At 50.3% G+C, this 16,852-nt stretch overlaps 1 protein-coding gene across 1 annotated transcript in view; it reads right to left on the bottom strand.

The window, feature by feature from the left end:
• Positions 1–319: 319 nt before the first annotated feature.
• KIRREL2 (kirre like nephrin family adhesion molecule 2) overlaps positions 320–16,852 on the bottom strand; it is a 41,400-nt gene continuing 24,867 nt past the window's right edge. Inside the window, exons 2-14 of the mRNA XM_040327091.1 lie at positions 16,638–16,787; positions 14,845–14,994; positions 13,113–13,270; positions 12,871–13,021; positions 11,764–12,015; positions 11,529–11,656; positions 9,393–9,519; positions 8,914–9,014; positions 6,931–7,129; positions 6,708–6,812; positions 5,057–5,154; positions 4,019–4,084; positions 320–2,808 (exon numbers count right to left, since the gene is read on the bottom strand). Coding sequence (XP_040183025.1) covers positions 2,392–2,808; positions 4,019–4,084; positions 5,057–5,154; positions 6,708–6,812; positions 6,931–7,129; positions 8,914–9,014; positions 9,393–9,519; positions 11,529–11,656; positions 11,764–12,015; positions 12,871–13,021; positions 13,113–13,270; positions 14,845–14,994; positions 16,638–16,787 — 2,102 coding nt within the window. The 3' untranslated portion in view covers positions 320–2,391. The remainder of the gene's footprint in view (positions 2,809–4,018; positions 4,085–5,056; positions 5,155–6,707; positions 6,813–6,930; positions 7,130–8,913; positions 9,015–9,392; positions 9,520–11,528; positions 11,657–11,763; positions 12,016–12,870; positions 13,022–13,112; positions 13,271–14,844; positions 14,995–16,637; positions 16,788–16,852) is intronic.

The following is a 16,852-nucleotide window of genomic DNA, read 5'->3' as shown; positions in this document are numbered from 1 at the left end:
ACTATAATTGCTCTGCTTATGGGTGGGCACCGCGAGGCAACCACCATTATCTTTATTAGATAGAAAATCATGCTCTGTGTGCCCCTCTGAACTGGTTGCATTTTATTACTAGAGGCCAGGCTTCCCTGACTTCGGGAGGGCAGGATCCCGAACTTCGGGAGGGCAGGCTCCCTGGCTTCGAGAGGGCAGGCTCCCTGACTTCGGTAGGGCAGGCTCTCTGACTTGGGAGGGCAGGCTCCCTGACTTGGAAGGGCAGGCTCCCTGGCTTCGGGAGGGCAGGCTCCCTGGCTTCGGGAGGGCAGGTTCCCTGACTTCGGGAGGGCAGGTTCCCTGACTTCGGGAGGGCAGGATCCCGGACTTCGGGAGGGCAGGATCCCAGACTTCGGGAGGGCAGGCACCCTGACTTGGGAGGGCAGGTTCCCTGGCTACGGGAGGGCAGGCTCCCAGACTTCGGGAGGGCAGGCTCCCTGACTTGGGAGGGCAGGCTCCCTGGCTTCGGGAGGGCAGGCTCCCTGGCTTCAGGAGGGCAGGCTCCCTGACTTGGGAGGGCAGGCTCCCTGGCTTCGGGAGGGCAGGCTCCCTGACTTGGGAGGGCAGGCTCCCTGACTCGGGAGGGCAGGCTCCCTGGCTTCGGGAGGGCAGGCTCCCTGACTTGGGAGGGCAGGCTCCCTGGCTTCGGGAGGGCAGGATCCCAGACTTCGGGAGGGCAGGCTCCCTGACTTGGGAGGGCAGGATCCCTGACTTCGGGAGGGCAGGATCCCTGACTTCGGGAGGGCAGGATCCCTGACTTCGGGAGGCTTGAATCCTGCTCGAGACAGCGCTCGTATTGCGAAACGCTTGTTAACCGCGTTACTCACAATCCGAGGTTCTACTGTAATTAAAGGTCCCTCGTGCTGTTTGCTTTCACGTAGAAATGTTACTTTTGAACTTTTACAATGGCCGACAGATCCACTTTAAGTCCCAAACATCACAGCACTGAAAATTCCATAAGCACCACCCCCTCTGTGACATCAACGCCTCCTTATAAAATGATAGGCCACTCTTGGCTTCCTGTATCCAACGGTGGCTTCCAGGGTGGTCATTGGTGACCGGTACACGTTTTTTTTTTTAAAGGGCCCATTACGTGGAGATCACCTCGTCTGGAAGAGCAACTATCAACAAGAAAAAGTTCCACCTGAGATATTTGGCATTTGCATTGACAATAGCTGGACCACCTCCACTCCGTTCAGCCCTTCGTTCCATGTTAGCAGCCATGAAGGGGTGGGTAGAGGTCAACTATCATTGGTGGGTAGGGGGGGTCAACTGTCATTCTCCAAAGTCAGAAGTCTCCTGGAGTTGTCGGGTTATGAAATAAGACCTCCAGGAAAACAACTAACTACAGCTGCGCCCTGGGCGCTCATCCCTCTTGCCCACCCCCAGCCCTGGATAGATAGATATTCAATAGATAGATAGATAATATAGATAGAAACTGATTTGCACTTATCTGGAGAAGGTTGATTATCTGTCTCATGTAGACTACATAGAATAAATTAAAATTAATTAATTGCCTGCATCAGGATTCCTTTAAACATTTCAGTCCAGTATACAAGCGGCCTCGTACCATCCTGGCATGGTAGGGGTTAATAAATAAAGCGGTCCATTTTTTTTTTTATTTTTTTTTCGATGACCAGGGAGGAAATAAAAAAAATATTCCCTTTAAAAGTGTCCCCGAGCTTCTCCTTGTCGCCCTCTCAATCACACGGTGTTCAAGAAAGCCTTTTTTTTTTCATGTGGACCTATGTACAGGATATTCTTATCATAAATATGTACATTTAAAGAGATATATATATACATTGCATTTTGTAATAAAAAATAGATTTGCAAAAAGAAACAAAAAAAAAACAAAAAATATTTGAAAAATTGCAGTACATGTAAGAGCCACAGTGGGGCGCTGTTTCTCTGCAACAACTTCAAGGCATTCGACTTTAGCAATACCCAAGTATCACTTAATTTTTTTTTTTTTTACGTTATTAGTGCTGCGGATTTCCGTGACGTAGAAAAGTTTTAATACTATATTTTTTTCGCATTTAACTAGAAATCTCGGTGCTTGTCGTGGGTTTAACGGACATCCCGTCGGCGCTCAATTTCTTAAATTCTTCTATTTTTGGAACCAAAAAAAAAAATCGTATTGGCTTTCCCCCCCCCCTCCCTTTAGAAAAGCGTTCATTCCATCTGAGATGTTCTCTTTTTCTCATTTGACTTTCCAATGAGCGTTCCTCAAAAACAAAAACGTTCCTCGGCTCGAAACGTCAACAGGAAGACAAAAGACGCCATAACTGGTCAAGCTGTCCAAAAAAAACAAAAAAATTGACTCTTCTTAGAACCGCTTTTCGGAAACCATAAAAACTGAGGTCACACGTGAGTTTGCATGCGCTGTTGTGCTGGTCGGCCGTAGTCACAGTGCGTGGAGAGTGAGGCGTAGGAGAGCCGCGTGGGGCCCGATTCCAAGGTTTCGAACCGGTCTGGACGGACGTAACTGCAGAACGCTCTGGCGTAAGGTGCTGGTTGGCTACTGGGGCCCGTAGATATGCTGCAAGGGCCTTGGGGTATGTGGATCCGTTCGCTTCCTTGGCGCGGGGTGGTGGCGTATCGGTGAGCATAGTCATACAGCTTTGGGGCTCCTGGTAAAGATGGAGTAGGGCAGAGCGGGCTGAGACTCGTGGTTGCAGAATATAGAGGCCGAGGAGGTGAGGAAAACTCTGGATAGGCAACTGTGGTTGGGCGGGAGTCATCATGGGCTCGGACTTTGTAGTAGCCATTTGTTGGGTCCTAAAGAAAAAAAAAATATGGGTTAAAGTTATGCCAAAGTGTTGAGTTACATTATCAAGTTTGGGCTCCACCTACAGTAGAAAACTGTGTAGCCTACTGTAGGCCAAGCTCAAGGTTCCTTGTATAGAGATTAGTAGCCCTCCAATGCAATGGCTATCAGTGCCGGGAAAAGGTCACCTAGAGCCCAGGGTGAACATGCCAAATTGTGCCCCCCCCCTCCCACAAAAACATTGAGCACTAATCTGCCCTAAGGGTGGGAAAATTGTGCCGCAAATTCCCCCACCTAGCACAAATCTTCTTCCCCATCCCTCTCCAAACACAAATCCCCCTAAATCACCAATCTTAAGACCTTCCTAAAATCTCCACTCCTAAAAGAATACTTACCCCCTGCAGCCCCCCAAATTCCCCCGTCTAACACAAATCCCCCCCAATCTCCTTGGGGCACCCCCCACCTCATTTGATACCACAGCCACCCCTCCTGTCCACCCGTTGACCCGGTAATAATCTATTTGTTGCCTTGGGTTTGAAACCTAATATCTGTTGCCTCTCCCAACATAATACGAGGAGTCTTCAAAAAGATTCCGCACTTTCATATATTTAATAATAGAGTTAAAAAAAGTGCAAAAACATTTTGAAGAACCCTCATTAAATGAACGTGTCTGAATCAACCTTCCTCCTCCACAGTATCTACATGAACATCCCAACACAACCCAACACAACCCAACCCAACCCAACACAACCCAACACAACCCAACACAACACAACCCAACACAACCCAACCCAACACAACCCAACCCAACACAACCCAACCCGACACAACCCAACCCGACACAACCCAACCCGACACAACCCAACCCGACACAACCCAACCCGACACAACCCAACCCAACACAACCCAACCCAACACAACCCAACCTAACCCGACACAACCCAACCCGACACAACCCAACCCAACCCGACACAACCCAACCCGACACAACCCGACACAACCCAACACAACCCAACCCAACCCAACACAACCCAACCCGACACAATCCAACCCAACCCAACCCAATCATTTATGCTTGAAACTCAATCTAAGGGCCATACGATGGGCCATCCTCTAACATCTATGGTCAGCTTTAGAGCCTCCAACATCAGACGGTTCATAGCAAATACATAACCCTGGATACATTTATGTAAACATTGGTATATGAATGAAACGACTTACCTGAGAGTCATCGGGGATGTCGCTGTGTTCCGTCTGTGACGTTCGTTGAGATTCTGTATCGGTGTGCTAAGAAAAAATTAAATTATTTGGTTGATTAGGGTTCATCAAAAGCTTAGCATCCACTGTCCTACTGACACTCTCCAATGCTTTACTGACACCGTCCACTGTCCTACGGACACTCTCCAATGCTTTACTGACACTGTCCACTGTCCTACTGACACTCTCCAGTGCTCAACTGACACTCTGCACTGCACTGCAGATGGACACAGTGAGGCTGCAGATGGCCACAGTGAAGCTGCAAATAGCCACAGTAAAGCTGAAAATGGGCACAGTGAAGCTGCAAATGGGCACAGTGAAGCTGCAAATGGGCACAGTGAAGCTGCAAATGGACACAGTGAAGCTGCAAATGGACACAGTGAGGCTGCAAATGGACACAGTGAGGCTGCAAATGGACACAGTGAGGCTGCAGATGGGCACAGTGAGGCTGCAAATGGGCACAGTGAGGCTGCAAATGGACACAGTGAGGCTGCAGATGGGCACAGTGAGGATGCAAATGGACACAGTGAGGCTGCAAATGGGCACAGTGAGGCTGCAAATGGACACAATGAAGCTGCAAATGGCCAAAGTGAGGCACAGTGAGGCTGCAAATGGCCACAGTGAGGCTGCAGATGGGCACAGTGAGGCTGCAGATGGGCACAGTGAGGCTGCAAATGGCCATAGACGGGCATTGTTGACCCTCTTTTCCACTTACAATAGATGCTGCATTTCTCACCTTAGGCTTATACTCGAGTCAATAGGTTTTCCCATTTTTTTGTGGTAAAATTAGGTACCTCGGCTTATATTCGGGTTGGCTTATATACGGGTAGTTAAAAAAGTGTGGAAACCTCATATATATATATATATATATATACACACACACACACACACACACACACACGGGTTTGAACTTTGGGGTGCCCACCCCAATGCCAGAGGCGGCATACACCGATGTAAAAGAGATTGGTATTCGTCTTCTCACTTGACTTTTTCGATACTCACCAATGGTTCTTTGAGGTCTTCTTCAGAGTCGCTCGGGTGTCTGTCGCTATGTTCACTCCCCGAAACCTCGACGGCGAGTATCTGTGTGTCCTTTACCTCTGTGGAGGGCAAAACAAAAGAGGCATTGGAGCGGGGCAGAGAAAAGACAAACTCAGCAACCGTGAAAGTAAAGACATCTACGGAACCTGATCTCTTGATGAAATGGAAGATCATGGGAAAAAAAAAAATAGAAGGTAGAAATAGAAAAGTGACGAAAGGATGGAGGACATTAAAGAGCTTCTCTGGAGATGTGAGAAGAGAGAGACAAACAATATTCTTCAAAAAGTTATCAACGTGGAACTAAAAATTACAATAGAAGACAAGAGATCAAAAATAGGCTGTGGAGTGAAATTTAAACCTCAAAAGATAGGCAGAAAATCTTGAAGAAACTTAAGACAAGTCGGTGAAAGTTGGAGATGACATTTGAAGAGCTGAGCCAAGCAAAGAGCCAAGCAAAGAGCCAAGCAAAGAACCAAGCAAAGAACCAAGCAAAGAACCAAGCAAAGAGCCAAGCAAAGAGCCAAGAAAAGAGCCAAGCAAAGAACCAAGCAAAGAGCCAAGAAAAGAGCCAAGAAAAGAGCCAAGAAAAAAGCCAAGCAAAAAGCCAAGCACAGAACCAAGCAAAGAGCCAAGAAAAGAGCCAAGCAAAGAGCCAAGCAAAGAGCCAAGCAAAGAGCCAAGAAAAGAGCCAAGAAAAGAGCCAAGCAAAGAGCCAAGCAAAGAGCCCAGCAAAGAGCCAAGAAAAGAGCCAATCAAAGAGCCAAGAAAAGAGCCAAGAAAAGAGCCAAGAAAAGAGCCAAGCAAAGAGCCAAGCAAAGAGCCAAGAAAAGAGCCAAGCAAAGAGCCAAGAAAAGAGCAAAGCAAAGAGCCAAGAAAAGCGCCCAGCAAAAAGCCAAGCAAAGAGCCAAGCAAAAAGCCAAGCAAAGAGCCAAGCAAAGAGCCAAGCAAAGAGCCAAGAAAAGAGCCAAGCAAAGCGCCAAGCAAAGCGCCAAGAAAAGAGCCAAGCAAAGAGCCAAGCAAAGAGCCAAGCAAAGAGCCAAGCAAAGAGCCAAGCAAAAAGTCTCTTGGAGAAAAAAAAAAAAAAAAACCCAAAACAACAACAAAAAAGTAGAGATGAATACACAACACGTAACTCTCATAAGGGGAATTGGATGGTGATATGACCGAGTAGACACAAGAAGAAAGTTGACCCAAAGATTAGGCAATTGTTACGTAGACAGTGGAGTTTTTTTGGGGGTGGGATTTTTACGTTACGTTAAAAGGTCGCCGTTTACATACATTTACAAGGATGTTGGTGCCTTCTCTTTGACATTGTCACCTATCCAGGGCCGCCATCAGGGGGGTACAGGCAGTACACCTTTAAGGGGCCCGGAGGTCCCCAGGGCCCTGGATGGCATACCCCCCTTTTTTTATATCTTTTTTGTAAGGGGTCCAGAGGTCCCAGGGCAACCCCCCCCAATTCGTGGCACCCCCGCTTTTCAATTTGCGGCAGGACCCCCCCGGGTTCTCTGCTCCAGGGGGCCCATGCCTGAAGCTGGGTAAGGGGCCCCATAATTCCTGACGGCGGCCCTGCACCCATCCATACCACCACCCCTTACTAGGCAATTGTTACCTTTCCGTGGTCGCCGACAGCAAAGAACGCAGATGGTCACCATCACAAAGAGGCAGAGCGTCCCCAAACCCAAAGCGATCAGCAGGAGCATCAGAGGCAAAGTAGCTGGAAGGGAAGCGTTAGACATGTTATGAATTGCTCTTCAGGTCAATGGGCCGAGTAAAGATGGAGGAAGATAACGTTATCGTGACACTCGCAGCGTGACAAATGAATGAGCGCTCACCTTCCTCTCTCAGGGAGATGATCAAGGAATCCTCGCCAAACTGATTGATGGCGGTGCAGTTGTACTGCGTCGTATAATCGGAAGGCTCCGTCCCGTCAATAATAAGGAAAGAGACGGCGTCGTTGGTTGTCACTCGCGTCTCCACCGAGAAGCGCCCCGAAGAACCTTCGTCCAGACTGTGCTTGTCCCACGTCCAGACCTACAGGAAACGGAAAAATCGCCAAGACATATTCAATTCCCGAAAATGGTACAACCTGTTTTATTTTTTCAGAATTGTAGAAGTTTGTCGCTCTGATCTTCAAGTGTTATTTGAGTAGAAAGAGTTCTGAAACGCCAACACTCAAGAGTTCAGATATAAAACGGCGTAAAGTAGAACAATGGTCAACACATATCATGCATTCTGTCTGTAGCATGGCGGTGCGTTTCTGAGTCACCCCTTTAACACGTCCAAGGGGGTCTCCATTGCTCCTCCCTCCAGAATTGCGCCACCCAAAGGGCTTGTTTATACTTGTTTCAACTTTATCAGACAATAAAGCCCCTTTTTTAATGCTTCGGTAAAGCTTTTTTGAAGCTTTAATGAAACTTGGCAAATTTCCTGTGTGTGTTGAACCCCAGCTCATCAGTACCCTTGCTCAGCAGATCCCCAGCTTATTAGTATCCTCGTTCAGCAGATCCCCAGCTTATTTGTTCCCTCATTCAATAGATACCCTCAGTGGTAACTCCCAGCTCTTCTGATCCACTCTCTTAGTAGTAACCCCCAGTTCTACCGATCCCCTGCTCAGTACTAACTCACCGCTCAGCTGGTTCCCCCTCAGTAGTAACCTCCAGCTCTGCCGATCCCCCACTCAGTAGTAACCCCCAGTTCTACCGATCCCCTGCTCAGTACTAACCCCCAGCTCTGCTAATCCTCCACTCAGTAGTAACCCCCAGCTCTGCTAATCCCCCACTCAGTAGTAACCCCCAGCTCTGCCGATCCCCCACTCAGTAGTAACCCCCAGCTCTGCTAATCCCCCACTCAGTGGTAACTCCCAGCTCTGCCGATCCCCCACTCAGTAGTAACCCCCAGCTCTGCTGATCCCACACTCAGTAGTAACTCTGCTGATCCCCTACTCAGTGGTAACTCCCAGCTCTTCTGATCCCCCCACTTCGTAGTAACCCCCAGCTCTGCTGATCCCCCTCTCAGTAGTAACCACCAGTTCTACTGATCCCCCTCTCAGTAGTAACCCCCAGCTCTGCTGACCCCCCACTCAGTACTAACCCCCAGCTCTGCCGATCCCCCACTCAGTAGTAACCCCCAGCTCTGCTAATCCCCCACTCAGTGGTAACTCCCAGCTCTTCTGATCCTCCACCTCAGTAGTAACCCCCAGCTCTGTGGATCCCCCACTCAGTAAGTAACCCCCAGCTCTGCTGATCCCCCACTCAGTAGTAACCCCCAGCTTGGCCGAACCCCCACTCAGTAGTAACCTCCAGCTCTGCTGACCCCCCCTCACTCAGTACTTACACCCAGCTTTGGAAATCCCCCACTCAGTAGTAACCCCCAGCCCTTCTGATCCTCTGGTTTTCTGATCCTCCTTTCTCCCTGATCCCCATTCACCTCTGCTCCCATGCTTTTCACCATGTGTAACACCTCCTAGTTTGTCCTCCTCTGAGTTTACAGAGCTCTCCAAGGTATGATGTGTTCTGCAAACCCCCCACCCAAAGTGACTCTTGTCACAGTGTCCAATGCCACATTTTGAAGCAAGTGTAAACAAGCCCCTCGGGCGATGTGTTTATTACTGGCAGGATCACCAGGTAAAAATAAAGGAAAAAAAGCCTTAAAAATGAAAAAACGAATGCACCCAACACATCTAAGGACTGGTAAGCTGCAATATATTACATTTTACATTACATTGTGTTTTTTGGGGGTTTGTATATGCTTTAACTGTGACCCTAGTCAACTTTTGTATTTGCCAAACCTCCGTAGCTAAGTAACATTGGACTTACAATTCTGTCCGGTATCGGTGTGGTTTCAACAAGACATTCCAGCCGCGCTTTCCCTCCAAGGACACTTTCATAGCTCGTTCCACTGCTGATGACAGGTGGCCCTGACAACAAAGAAGATGCAAGGTCGTTTAAGCGATGTAGAACGCCATGAGATGTCCGTTTGTTTGTTTTTTCCAATATACAATACAAAAAATAGGACAAATGTTGAACAAGAAAAAACATATTTTCTGGTTGTACTGAAACGAGCCGCCTGTCTGTAGGTGGAGAAAGAGATGTATAAGAAAGGAAGAGGCTAGAGGGTCATGTAGATCTTTATACCATTCCCAGTATGTGGCGTGTTCCTGGCATAGCTAAGAGAAGTACGGAGCTTTATGTTCCAACCGTTTATAGAAAATTATAATAAAAGAAGACTAAAAAACATCCGCCGTTCCTACAAGCTGAAATGGCTGGTCTTGCATGGTGTGGTGGATTCTTCTTACCTCTCACGGTCAGAGTCACTTCTTTCTCCATGGTTCCAATACGCGGGACGATGGCCTTGCACACGTAGGTTCCTGCATCTTCCCGGGTCACCTTGTTCAGCGATAGGGTGTTGCCATTGCTCAGCACCTGAGAGATGGTGGGAAAAGAAGTTTTAAGATTTAGAGAGCTATGGTGGCCATCTAAAGTTTAAATATCATGGACAATCAAGCCATGAACATGTAGCCCGCTTGTCCTAAACAAGGGGCTACAATGCCAATTAACCAATTTAGCTTTTGGCTGGGCGGTAGTCAGGGCCGGCCCTACCATGGGACCCGATGGTACCATTGTGCCAGGCGGCACTTTCAGGGGGGCGGCAAATTGCCGCCTGCCCGCCATCTCATTCCGCCAGCTCCACTCTCCACTCCACTGTGGGGCTAATTGCCGCCCCACCGCTCCTCCCGTTCCGCTCCACTGTGGGGCTAATTACATAAATAGAGCCATAACAGGTCCTTTTTATACTCCTATATACATGTATAGAGCCATGATATGTCCACTTTAGTTATCATGATATAAAATAATGGATGTGGGGGCATTTTGGTAGACGTAATTTTTTTTGGGGGGGCAGCATTTCATTCTTGGTACCAGGCAGCACAATGACTTGGGCCGGCACTGGCAGTAGTTAAGTCAGACTGACTGTATCGTTTTTCAACTGGTCTTTCCCTAAGCTTAAGCTGGAGCCGAGCTGAGCCGAACGGCACAGTTCGGAAAGACTCGGAAATACTACGTTCCTGAGCCTTTCTGAGGTTTACCGAGGTCAGCCGGGCCTTTCTGGGTGTTTTCGAGGCTCTCCAGCGCCCCCTGCCTTTGGCCACATGCGGTATTGTATGCCATTGAAGTCAATGCGGAACAAATTATTGTTTGTGTCCATTGACTTCATTGGGGAAACTCGCTTTGATATACGAGTACTTTGGATTACGAGCATTCTCCTGGAACGGATTGTGCTCGTTGTCATGGATATGCAATAGTCTGGCAGCTTACCTGTTTCCATCTGTCCATTAGAGGCCTGACTCTGTTCTGGTTACCTTCTTATCTCCTCTCCTTCCTGTATGGCCCCACCCAGGCCACCCCAGGAAGTCTATATTAACTATTGCACTACAGGCCTGCAGTGCTGTTCAACAGTGTTGTTTGCTCAAGTTCCTGTCTGCCGTTTGCTACGATTACCTTCCTGTGTACCGTTTTTGGCTCGTCCCTGACTTCTCCTGTTTGCCTGTCCCTCGGTTACCCTAGTCTGCCTGTTGCCCTGACCTCGGCTTACGCATCACTACCATTTGTCCTGCTTGCTGCTTCCCCTCTCTCTCTGCGGAGCGTGACCTAGGGGATCCCAGGGGTCACGACCTGGATCCAGCTGCGGCCAAGGCCATCCTCACCACTAGAGGCTCTGGTGAACACAAAGCTGGGTCTTAGATTTCGCGCCCTGGGCGATCTTGGGTTCGCTTCCTCTCTGATCGCAGCAGTCGGCTATAGGGTTCACTACCCTGTGGTGCATCCCTGACCCCCACGGGGCGCACTTGTCTCCTGGCCACAGGTGACCTGACACTCGTAATTTGAGGTTCCACTGTATTTATATTTTCTTCAGCCAATCCAGTGGGAGTTTTATGACACTGGTGCATGCTGGACGACTATATAAATATCTGAGGCAGGCCATGTTCTCTTTCTCTTCCCCTGGGATGAGGCCTAGGGAGGTGCTGCTGGATGGAGCTCTGCTATTGGGCCCAATAGCTTGTTTTGGGGCCCAACGTGTGTTGAAATGGTCCTGAAGCTGTCTTGCTTGGTCTGGAGGAAGCTGTGCCAAGGAGGAGACCCAGAGGAGGCCCCTTGCTGGACAGAGTGTACACACGATCAGTCAAACCGATGAGAACGGTCTGATGGACCGTTTTCATCCGACCAAACCGATCGCGTGTGTAACCTCATTCCAAAGGCTAACTCTACTCAGAATGCCAACACTAGCCTTATTCCAAAAACAAACTCTGCACCCAATCCCAACACTAATCTGATTCTAAACACCAACTTTGTTCTCAGTACCAATCATTCTATATTTTAGGTGACTTTGGTGAGAAAATGAATTACGTAATTTTCAGAAGAAACATTTATCTCACCTCCGTGGAGCCTTTCTTGTTCCAGAACTGGGTTGGTGTTGGGTTTCCAGTCCACCCGCAAAAAAAGGATGCGTCTCCACCGACGTCTACCGCCATCGGACGCGGTTCTGTCAGGAGACGCGGCCCAACTGTTGGCAGGAAGGAAAGGATCGAAGGTTAGCTTGAACGATTTCAGTCTAAATTTCAGACGACAGACTCCCCGGCACCTTCGGCTAATGCAACTGTTATTACTTACACAGAACATTCACGGCTGTGCTGACGTTGCTGCTTCCAACGCTGTTGGAGACCTCGCAGGAGACAGGAGCGGTGAAGAAGGTGTGGTCCACGGTCACATGGTAGCGGTCTTCTGAGACGGAAATCGGAACTCCGCCCTTGGCCCACCTATAGGTTGTCACCTCCGGGTTTGACACAGCACTGCACAGGAAAGTCACAGCGCCCCCTTCTGAGACGGTTGGGGGATTCACGGAAAGCGTTACCTTGGGGGGATCTAAAAAAGTAAAAATAAAAAAAAATTGGATTTAGGAGAATTTGTGTTCTGGGATAAAAGGGTTAAAGACAGTGGCCCAGATTCAAGTAGCAATTGCGCCTGTGTAACCATAGGTTACACAGCGCAATTGCTTACTTGCCCCGGCGTTACGAATGCTCCTGATTCAGGAACATCGTAACGCCGACTGCAGCCTAAAATCTGCGTGGCATAAGGCTCTTATGCCCGCATATCTAGGCTGCATTCTTGCGATGACCGCTAGGGGGCGTTCCCATTGTGCTCAGTGTATAGTATGCAAATTGCATACTAACACCGATTCACAATGTTGCGCGAGCCCTGCGTACGCAATTTACGTTGTTTCCGTACGGCGTGTTTAGCGTAAGGCTGCCCCTTCTAATAGCAGGGGCAGCCAATGCTAAAGTATACCCGTCGTTCCCGCGTCGTGACGTTCGAATTTTACGTAATTTCCGTAAGTGATTCGTGAATGGCGCTGGACGCCATTCACGTTCACTTTGAAGCAAATGACGTCCTTGCGACGTCATTTGCCGCAATGCACGTCGGGAAAGTTTCCCGACAGAGCATGCGCTCTACGCTCGGCGCGGGAGCGCGCCTAATTTAAATGATTCCCGCCCCCTACGGGATCATTTACATTAGGCGCCCTTACGCAGGGCAAGTTTACACAGCGCACACGCAATTTACGGAGCTACTGCTCCGTGAATCGCGGGTAGTGCAGTAAATTTGCGGGGGCGCAGGGCAAAAACGCTGCCCTGCGCCTCCGTAAATAAGGGGCAGATCTACCTGAATCCGGGCCATGACCCTTTTCCAATCTTACTTGGACTCAGAACATTGGACACTTACATTGCACGCTCAACTTGACCGATCTTTCCCGCCCTTCGGGCATGGCGGAGTTCCTGGCGTGGCACATGTAGCTGGATCCTGCATCAGCAAAGCTTGGTGTAATGAGGACACTGCTGATGGCGTCCTCGCTCTTGCCGTCCGATTGCAAGTGCTGGAAGAGGAAGAAGAGTTAGTCGGATTTTACACACACATGTGAATTTACCAAAGTAGACAGTTCGGAAAGGCGCTGCGTGAAGACGAACCTTGGAGTAACTTGCTCCGTTCAGTTGCCTGCCGTCGTGGTACCAAATGATCTCAGCCGCCGGTTTTGCAGCGGGAGCCAAACAGGTGAGGTTAAAGGGGGTGTCCAGCAACACGTTGAGTACGGGAGCGCCGCGGATCAAAGGGTCTCCGGGAGGAACTGAAAGAAAAGTAGGATGTTAGCAAACCCTGAAAAACCTGATTGTCCAATCCAGTGGCGGCTGGTGCTCAAAATTTTTAGGGGGGGCGCAAACAAACTGAAAGATTCTGGAAAAAAAACATCAATTGCTGCCACTGTGCCCATCAAACGCAGCCACTTTGCCCATCAAACGCAGCCATTGTGCCAACCAAATGCAGCCACTGTGCCCATCAAATGCTCCCACTGTGCCCCAAGTGTTGCCACTGTGCCCCAAATGCTGCCACTGTGCCCCAAATATTGCCACTGTGCCCCAAATGCTGCCACTGTGCCCCAAATATTGCCACTGTGCCCCAAATATTGCCACTGTGCCCCATGTGACGTCACTGTGCCCCAAGTGCTGCCACTGTGCTCCAAATGCTGCCACTGTGCCCCAAGTGTTGCCACTGTGCCTCAGGTGTTGCCACTGTGCCCCAAATGCTGCCACTGTGCCCATCAAACGCAGCCACTTTGCCCATCAAATGCAGCCATTGTGTCAATCAAATGCAGCCACTGTGCCCATCAAATGCTCCCACTGTGCCCCAAGTGTTGCTACTGTGCCCCAAATGTTGCCACTGTGCCCCAAATATTGCCACTGTGCCCCAAATGCTGCCGCTGTGCCCCAAATATTGCCACTGTGCCCCATGTGCTGCCACTTTGCCCAAATGCTGCCACTGTGCCCCAAATATTGCAACTGTGCCCCATGTGCTGCCACTGTGCCCCGTCATCTGCCCGGCACTTACTTTATCTCATGTGGGCAGTGGGTGACAGCGGCAGGCGGCTAGCGGGGTCCGTATCCTCCATCTTCCCCGACTGCTTCTCCCGCCCGCTCCTCCTCTCATCCTGTGCTGTGATTGGATGCCTGATAAACGTCCAATCACAGTGCCTGTCGCTTCAGCCAATCAGGTGACGGGTAACACAGACCCAGTGCATCTGATTGGCTGGGAGGCGGTTCAATGTTAAGAAACCAGATTCCTTTGCTTTCCTAAAATTGAGCTGAGTCAGAAGCGAACACACAGTGTTGCGCCCACTTCTCACTTTTTTGGACGCCTTTTAAAGCCTATGCATCCAAAAAACACCCCCACCGCTGTAATTCAGGCGCCCGAAAAGGGGCCGGACACCGGAATAGGGGGTGTCAGCACCGACCATAGATTTATTCATGCAATGCATAAATCTATCTATGGTGATTAGAGAGTGACAGGAGAGGGGGTGGCGCTCCTGCGCCCCTTATGGATGCACCGCCGCTGGTCCAATCTCTATACAATCTCTGGGCCACATACACAGCTATCTGATGGACAATCTCCAAAATTGTGAGGTCCAGCCTAAAGTATCCATTTAATTTATATCCAATCAGGAAAGGCCTTGCGCAGCGTCATTGTTGGAAAACTGCTGTTTCTACTGCCCATTACTACCAACCTGCCCTACCTAATATTGCCATTACTACTGGGCCTTGGAAGCAGCAGAGCGTCAAATAAAATAAAAGCAAAATATTTATGGTGAATAATATGGCCGAACTCCACCGAGGTTGCTGTGTGCCCTCCACATTCCCCGTCACTCACCCAGAACGGACAGGTGCGCCCGCTGTGACCTCAGGGCCGCCTGGGTCGCTTGGCATTCATAGATGGCGTCATCGCTGAGTTCCACGTTCTCGATGTGCAGGTTGTGTTCCCCCGAACCCGGATCTCCAACGATGGAGTAACGAGACCAACCTGTATGAGGGTCAGATCATTATAATATGCAATGGATTATATCAGGTTATACTTCTGTCTGCAAAACGCCCGCCTTGCCCATTATGAGGGGCTCCCACCATCCCTGTGCTGAGTTCCCGGGTCTGTACACCTGCTGTGCCCATTATGAGGAGTTTCCATCATCCCTGAGCTGAGTTCCCGGGTCTGTACACCTGCTGTGCCCATTATGAGGGGTTTCCACCATCCCTGTGCTGAGTTCCCGGGTCTGTACACCCACTGTGCCCATTATGAGGGGTTCCCACCATCCCTGTGCTGAGTTCCCGGGTCTGTACACCCGCTGTGCCCATTCCGAGGGGTTCCCACCATCCCTGTGCTGAGTTCCCGGGTCTGTACACCCGCTGTGCCCATTATGAGGGGTTCCCATCATCCCTGTGCTGAGTTCCCGGGTCTGTACACCTGCTGTGCCCATTATGAGGAGTTTCCATCATCCCTGAGCTGAGTTCCCGGGTCTGTACACCTGCTGTGCCCATTATGAGGGGTTTCCACCATCCCTGTGCTGAGTTCCCGGGTCTGTACACCCACTGTGCCCATTATGAGGGGTTCCCACCATCCCTGTGCTGAGTTCCCGGGTCTGTACACCCGCTGTGCCCATTCCGAGGGGTTCCCACCATCCCTGTGCTGAGTTCCCGGGTCTGTACACCCGCTGTGCCCATTATGAGGGGTTCCCATCATCCCTGTGCTGAGTTCCCGGGTCTGTACACCCGCTGTGCCCATTATGAGGGGTTTCCACCAACCCTGTGCTGAGTTCCCGGGTCTGTACACCCGCTGTGCCCATTATGAGGGGTTCCCACCATCCCTGTGCTGAGTTCCCGGGTCTGTACACCTGCTGTGCCCATTATGAGGGGTTCCCACCATCCCTGTGCGGAGTTCCCAGGTCTGTACACCCGCTGTGCCCATTATGAGGGGTTCCCACCATCCCTGTGCTGAGTTCCTGGGTCTGTACACCCGCTGTGCCCATTATGAGGGGTTCCCACCATCCCTGTGCTGAGTTCCTGGGTCTGTACACCTGCTGTGCCCATTATGAGGGGTTCCCACCATCCCTGTGCTGAGTTCCCGGGTCTGTACACCTGCTGTGCCCATTATGAGGGGTTCCCACCATCCCTGTGCTGAGTTCCCGGGTCTGTACACCCGCTGTGCCCATTATGAGGAGTTCCCACCATCCCTGTGCTGAGTTCCCGGGTCTGTACACCCGCTGTGCTCATTATGAGGGGTTCCCACCATCCCTGTGCTGAGTTCCTGGGTCTGTACACCTTCTGTGCCCATTATGAGGAGTTCCCACAATCCCTGTGCTGAGTTCTCAGGTCTGTACACCCACTGTGCCCATTATGAGGGGTTCCCACCATCCCTGTGCTGAGTTCCTGGGTCTGTACACCTGCTGTGCCCATTATGAGGGGTTCCCACCATCCCTGTGCTGAGTTCCCAGGTCTGTACACCCGCTGTGCCCATTATGAGGGGTTCTCACCATCCCTGTGCTGAGTTCCCGGGTCTGTACATCTGATGATCACATGATTAGGGTGTGCCTGGGCACACCTGCCACACCCTATGTGCACCCCTATGAGCAGATCACTAACAGATTAAAAACATTTTACGATTTTTTATTTTACCTGGAAGATCTCGCTCCGCCCCCAGCGCCAAACCATCCATCGTCCATTGCACCGTCCCTCGGTAACCAGACACAATGCAGGGAAGAGTCACTGACTTGCCGGCGACGACCACCTGATCCGACGGCTGCTGTGCAAAGTGAGCTGCGAAACCTGGCAAGACAGAAGAGAGAGGTGATTGAGTTTCACGCCCGCTGGCTACACGGGGGTCAGAGGTC

This window comes from Rana temporaria, chromosome 10 (genome assembly GCF_905171775.1).
Source record: "Rana temporaria chromosome 10, aRanTem1.1, whole genome shotgun sequence".
Taxonomy (NCBI): domain Eukaryota; kingdom Metazoa; phylum Chordata; class Amphibia; order Anura; family Ranidae; genus Rana; species Rana temporaria.
The sequence above is the reverse complement of the archived record's forward strand: the minus strand, read 5'-3'. Positions and strand labels throughout refer to the sequence as shown.